The sequence below is a fragment of the Maylandia zebra genome, linkage group LG1 (assembly GCF_041146795.1).
Source record: "Maylandia zebra isolate NMK-2024a linkage group LG1, Mzebra_GT3a, whole genome shotgun sequence".
Taxonomy (NCBI): Eukaryota; Metazoa; Chordata; class Actinopteri; order Cichliformes; family Cichlidae; genus Maylandia; species Maylandia zebra.
The window spans coordinates 17,959,954-17,966,880 of record NC_135167.1 but is presented as its reverse complement, the minus strand read 5'-3'; the positions used below and the strand labels follow the sequence as shown (position 1 = coordinate 17,966,880).

Below are 6,927 nucleotides of genomic sequence, written 5' to 3'. Positions count from 1 at the left end.
ACAATGTAGTATAACCCTTACTGACAAGTGTGTTCACCTGACGCCAGTTTCATGCCTGGACAGAGCACACGGCTGTCACACATAACTGATTTTCAGTGCAGCATTAAATAAGCAGTAGTATTCTTTATTCCGGCTGCAAATATAGCTTCTGGTGTAATATTTACTGTTTTTAACCCATTGGACAACTTTGATATAATGGCATTTTAAGAAGTCATACTGGGTTAGTATAGTGATGCAATCTGATTATTTCCTGCTGCCTGTTCTAGGAATAACGTCCCCAGAGCAGCAGGTAAGGAGTGGTTTAGCTCATGAAAGATAACACGAGCACACACCTTGCTTGTGAGTGGTAGAGAGAGTCACACCCCCTCCCAAAGTTCACAATATATAAGATGCTGACAGCCAGCTTGAAGTCACAGCTGAGTGAGGACCCTACCTGAGGAGCGATCAGAGCATCGTCAGAAGAAAGTCATCAAGATGGGAAACTGCTGTGAAAGAGCTGGAAATTTCTTCGGCCCGCAGAACAACACCTATATACGTGTTAGTTTACCGGCTGTTTGCTTCGTCTGGCAGATTGCTATGGTTATTCTCTTTGGAGTTTTTATCCGGTATGACGAGGAATCGGATGAAAAAGGATGGCATGAGTTCAAAAAGAGTCATAACATCACCAGCAACATTGAGAATGACTTCTACTTCAGATATCCAAGTAAGTACAACAACAGACAGCCTTTAAGAAATCTCTTTTTTATTTTCAAGTGCATTTGCTACTTGTAGCATGCTAAACGTAGCTCGGACATGCATGCATGCACTTTTGGGATACATGTATGTGTGAATAAATAAAAGTGCCGTGTTTTCTCGCTTAATGCTGTGAAAGCAGACACTGTTGTCTGAGATCTTTGGCAGTTTCCACTGATGTCTAAGGGATGACGGTGAATTCCTCCCCCACCAATATTTACAACAACAATAATGATGATAATCATTTTTACTTTCAAAGGCTGAATACTTTTACAGAAGGTATCTTTTTTTTGTATGCCACAGGGGGAAAAAAGCTGGAAATAGTAATAAAAGATAATGATGGCAATGATGATAATAATAAAACATACTTTTTTCAGGCTTATGTGCGGTAATGTGGCAGTACTTAACTACTGAAAATGTTGTAATGTGCAATGTCCCTGAGAAACTAACAGATTGTCTTCCCAGTGATCTACGTGCTGACATCCTTAAAGAAGAGTTTACATTAAACTGGAAATATTAATATAACTTAAAAAAAAGAAATAAAGTGTTAAACAACATTTCAGACTCCTTCTGTTTTACTCAATATTAATAATAATAAAAGGCAGGTGGGATCGCAAAAACACTGAAATTTTTTTTTTTAAATCTCTGCAGGCTTCCAGGACGTCCATGTCATGATCTTTGTAGGCTTCGGCTTTCTCATGACTTTCCTGAAGCGCTACAGCTTCGGTGGCGTGGGATTTAACTTTCTAATCGCCGCCTTTGGTCTACAGTGGGCTCTCCTCATGCAAGGTTGGTTCCACAGTTTGGACCCCGTCACTGGAAAAATCACCATCGGAATTGAGAGGTAAGTGCCATCGCTCCTTGGTGAGTTATGTAATTCAAAAATGAAACCACATTCTTTAACTTGTAAATGTTAATAACCGGCTTGAACTGTGGTTGCTTTCCTTCAGTCTGATTAACGCTGACTTCTGCTGTGCTGGATCTCTGATCGCCTACGGGGCTCTCCTGGGGAAAGTAAGCCCTGTCCAGCTGATGATTGTCACCTTATTTGGTGTCACACTTTTTGCTGTGGAGGAATACATCATCCTTGACCTCTTTCATGTGAGTCTCGGCAGCCACATTAAAAATTTGAACTTTCCTTCAGAGTTTAAAAATTGTATTGTGGGGATTTGCAGTTCTGTTTTTCTGCCCATTTAAAAAAGCGTAATTATTTTCACAGTGCAGAGATGCTGGTGGCTCCATGGTCATTCACACCTTTGGAGGGTACTATGGTTTGGCCATCTCCTGGGTGCTGTACCGACCAAACCTGAACTTAAGTAAACGTCTCAATGGGTCTGTCTACCACTCTGATCTGTTTGCTATGATTGGTGAGTAAATGGAAAATTACAGAGTTTGCCAAACTCTGTATTTTGTTTAACCCACCTAACATGTGTCCTTGCCTTTCTTACACCTTGCAGGTGCACTGTTCCTGTGGATGTTCTGGCCCAGTTTTAACTCGGCCATCACAAACCACGGTGCTGGACAGCATAGAACAGTCATCAACACTTACCTTTCCCTCGCTGCCTGTGTTCTTACCACTTTCGCCATCTCCAGTATGGGTCAAAAGAAAGGAAAATTAGACATGGTATGGCACACAAAGAGAAATGATACAGAAGCTTATGAAATCGACTTATTTATGAACGCTAATGTTCCACTTTTATCTGACAGGTACATATCCAGAATGCCTCTCTGGCTGCTGGGGTTGCAATGGGGACATCAGCAGAGTTTATGATCACTCCTTACGGTTCAATCATTGTGGGTTTCTGCTGTGGTATCATCTCCACCTTTGGGTACTTATATGTCACGGTGAGTGATGCCATTCTTTAACCCCCTAGCTTCTGTTCTGAGAGATTTTTGTGTTCTGGTGTTATCATAGGAAAAACAAAGAAAGAAGCAGTGACATGCAAAAACTGCTGTGCGGAAATCAGGAGTCTGATAAGAACAATGAGGAAGAATTTTAAGAGCAGTCACTGCATGGTTTTAATATTAAGTATAGGATGAATACTTTACAATAAATGGAAGCAAGGTGTGGTGACTGTGAAATTGATGCCATCCAATTGACAAATTGATGAATAAAAGATCACTGACACAGGCTATTAGTAAAAAAAAAAAAAGACTGCTAATTAGTTGTGACTTTATTTTTCTCAGCCCTTTTTGGAGAAAAGGCTCAAGCTCCAGGATACATGTGGCATCCACAACTTGCATGCCGTGCCAGGGATGCTCGGTGGCTTCGTAGGTGCCATAGTTGCTGCAGCAGCTACTGAAGAGGTCTATGGCAAAGAGGGGTGAGTGACAAACGCTAATACACATAAAACTTGGAATTCAAAAACTGACCAGACCTGTTTACTGACTACTTCTAGGGATCCACACGCCCAGTTATTCAGCCTCCTTTTTTGAAAGACTCACATTAACTATGCAGTGACATTTGAACTTTCTACTTCAGTTATGATTAGTGCTGTCAGCGTTAATCTCACTAAAATGACGTTAACGGAGAGTTGCCGCGTTAATGCGGTTATTTTTTAGCGAGATTAACGCTGACAGCACAAGTTGTGATGTGTTGAAAATGCACCGAAATTCAAGAGTTGTTGTTTGTTTGTTGTTGTTGTTTTTTTCCTGTGCAGGCTGGTCGAGACATTTGGCTTGAGTGGCAAGTTTGAAAACAGGAGTATGTCAACGCAGGGAGCCTACCAGGCTGCTGGCACATGTGTAGCAATTGCATTTGGACTGGTTGGAGGAGTCTGTGTTGGTGAGTTTCATAACATCATTTTTGCTTTCACTTGGAAAGATTTATTTCTTTTTTAAAGAACTCCATGAAGTATTTAAAAACAACATTTATGCAGAATTTTAAGAAAACTAGATAAAATGAAAATCAGGAAAGGCTATTGTGACTATTTTTGAGACACCTTTTTTTATTTTTTTTAAGTATAAAATTTACAGTGAACAATGCTATGATAGGCAAGGATAATGTAAGTAACAAATCTTAATGATATAATATTCTCTTTTTAAAGGTTTCATCCTGAGGTTTCCCCTCTGGGGAGATCCTGCTGATGACTTTTGCTTTGATGATGAAGCGTACTGGGAGGTGAGACTGCACTAGATGGTGTTCTTGCCCTTTGACTATGCAGGCCTTTAAATACTGGTTCATTTTGGTTCGCTTTCTGATTTCATCTTTTGGTTCCAGCTTCCTGAGGATGAAGAGACAATCCCTCCTGTTTTGGAATACAACAACCACATGATAAACAAGCACCAAGACACGTAAGCTCAGAAACTTTAACTGTCCTCCTTACTTACCACTTCCTCCTCCTCATGAAATTCTTGTTAACTCATTTTCCTCTTTTCTTTCACAGACATGAGTCACAATTCTCTCTGGAGGAAAGTTAGAGACTTGCAGCAGGAGTCCAGTCCCCTTTATATCCTCATGAACTTTATGCAGCTGATAAACATGAACTGATGAAGGAGCTTTGGAAAATAAGCCACATGAAAATGTTTTAATATACAAGTATTGTTTTGCACAATTTATGTCTCATGTAGTTGCCTATTATCAACTATTAGAAGCTTTAAGTTAAAACAACATAAAATAATCAGTAAATGTCCAATTCAACAAAATATTATTTGGAATCAAGGTTTTTAAAGCTGCTGGAGCTTCAAACTGTTCTCAAAATGTTGATTTTTACCTTCACTTTGGAAGCAACATATATCATTCTGACTTCAGAATGCCAAGTACATGTAAAAGATAATCTGTCTATAAGCTAATTATGCACTGAGGAATATTATTGTGCAGCCAAAACTGTAATAACAAAGACAAATTGTGTATTGTTATTAGTTGAATTATTTCTATAAAATAATTTATAGCTTTTTAACTATATGCCGCTATGTACATATAGTTCAACAATTAGTTTGCTGCATAAATTGCAGATTGCCTCTTTAGAAGTTTTAATTATAGTAACTATGATACAACCTCTAGCAATTTGGTTGCTGTTGAATGTTACCTCCAATAAAGAATGTAAGATTGTATGTAAGAACTTGCTTGATTTACTTCTGGCATATTATGGATTCAGTTTATTGGATAAACTGATGCGGTAAGGGAATCAATGCTAATATAACATTTGTGTGATGAATGAAACATGATTGTTGTTATTTTTAGTTTGTGAGAAATGTTCTAGATCTTGAAGACTCATCTGCTTGATCGTTTTACAGGATTTCAACTCCACTAAATGTACTGAACTATCTTAAAATGTGATTTAATAACACAAAGGTGCTTAGATTATTTAGACTTAACACTTATTGGAAATGGTGTGACCAAAAAATATTAAAGAAGCTTGTGTCAGTTTGATGGAATGAAAACAAACTGCTTTCCCAGTGTGCTGAGTGAAGAAATGCACAGCTCTCTAAATTAGTTTCAACATTGTTGATCATTACAACCTTTGTGAGCGGAATAGTTTTAGGTCAGTATTACGAACAAAATGAAAAATTAATGTATTTTCAGTAGAAAACAATAAGAATTTCTTTACTATTCGCATGTCTAAATAACCTCTAGGCAAATATGTGCCGTCCAATTTGTATTATGATAAGTAATCATTGCCAAGTGAATATAAAGTCAGAATGAGCTCACCCAAATCAATAAATGACTGGAGCTGCAAGTTTTTTTTCAGTCTTCTTTTAGATGAAGTTAAGAAACGTTTAGATACAGCCACACCATGTCATGTAAAGCCCACTGCGTCCAGAAAGCACATGGCCTTCTGGAATATGGGGATTTTCACAAAGCAGATTCTCACTCAACAAAATAACTATGTAGAGTATTTTAGTAATATTCCTTAATAAAGTATCTCAACTGCATTTATTCTTGACCATCAGCTGGTATACCAACTAGCCAGTATCTATGTTTATGTGCTGTAAGAAGGATACTGGTATTTTGTGTGTTTTGCAGTTATATTAACATATTTTTTCATAGCTTTATTTATATTTCAGCCACTTGTAGGCCTAAAAAATATGAAAACAAAAAGAAGATGCACATTCTCTGTCATATAGGCCTGCATGAATAAACAAAGTTTGCATTGCACGGTCAGATTTCACCCGTCCCTTTCTTCTTTAAATGTGAAGTGGTGTCGGAATTTCCAAGTAAGAAATGCATTTCTGCCGGTGCACTGCTGGCTCTGTTGTGCTGGCTTCGGGTACGTTCTGTAACTGATGGCGCCAACATTATTAGGATGCTTACATTAGAGCCTCTTATTGCGTGTTTGTTTGGGTGTCTGGCAATGCATAGAATTACTGAAATTAGAGAGGGGATAGCCTAACATAGGAATCAGGAAAATACTGTAGTATAATTCATGTATTTCAACAAAGTATTCTACTTATCACCTATTTAAACGGTAACTGTAACGAAATACAGTTACCAAAATACTCATATTTTATATTTCAATACGCTGGTACACGTATTCCATAAAATGCCCATGACTTGTGACTCTCAAGCTGTTTGGGCAAAGAGCCATTGCAAGGTTGAGTGATAAACAATATGACCCTTATTTCACTTCGAATGTTAATTAAAAAATGTGGATTGATTAGTGTAGCCACGCCATGTAATGTAAAGCCCACTGCATCCACATGACCTTTCACAAGGCAGCTTCTCACTCAACAAAATAACTGTGACAAATATTCTAGCCAGTGGCGGTCCTAGCCAGTTTGGCGCCCTGGGCGAAACTCCCTCTGCCCCCCCCCCCACACACACACACACACAAAACATATTAAGGATTGTACATTAATATAAAACTGTTGTACACACACACACACACATATGAAGAGAGAGAGAGTATGCATAGTATGCAAACGGCTACCAAACAACCATCATAATTCGTCATACAATGAGAACAGGTCGAATCAACAATTGACAATGACTAATTAATATTAAAATCTGTAACATAATATATTGTTTGGAGTTTAGTCTGTTACTGTTGCTATTTTTACCATTTTGTCTTGGAGCAACTGTAACTCACATAGTTTCCTTAGGGATTAATAAAGTGTTCTGATTGTTGCAGGATGACCTGCCATTATCCAATGACACATCTGCATACCTGTATCTTTTGCTCGTTTCTCCTCCTCTTCTTTTCTATTTTTTCTAAACTGAGGACCTGATGGCTTTGAACTTTTCTTGTCCATCTT

At 38.2% G+C, this 6,927-nt stretch overlaps 1 protein-coding gene across 1 annotated transcript; it reads left to right on the top strand.

Annotated features, from left to right (window-relative positions):
- Nucleotides 1-399: 399 nt before the first annotated feature.
- LOC101478275 (ammonium transporter Rh type C 2) lies at nucleotides 400-5,119 on the top strand. The gene is made up of 11 exons (XM_004543026.3): nucleotides 400-703; nucleotides 1,384-1,576; nucleotides 1,683-1,833; nucleotides 1,952-2,099; nucleotides 2,190-2,356; nucleotides 2,440-2,577; nucleotides 2,920-3,056; nucleotides 3,393-3,517; nucleotides 3,780-3,853; nucleotides 3,953-4,026; nucleotides 4,119-5,119. The coding sequence occupies exons 1-11, from the start codon at nucleotides 475-477 to the stop codon at nucleotides 4,150-4,152; spliced, it is 1,470 nt and encodes a 489-aa protein (XP_004543083.2). The 5' UTR covers nucleotides 400-474; the 3' UTR covers nucleotides 4,153-5,119.
- Nucleotides 5,120-6,927: the final 1,808 nt, after the last annotated feature.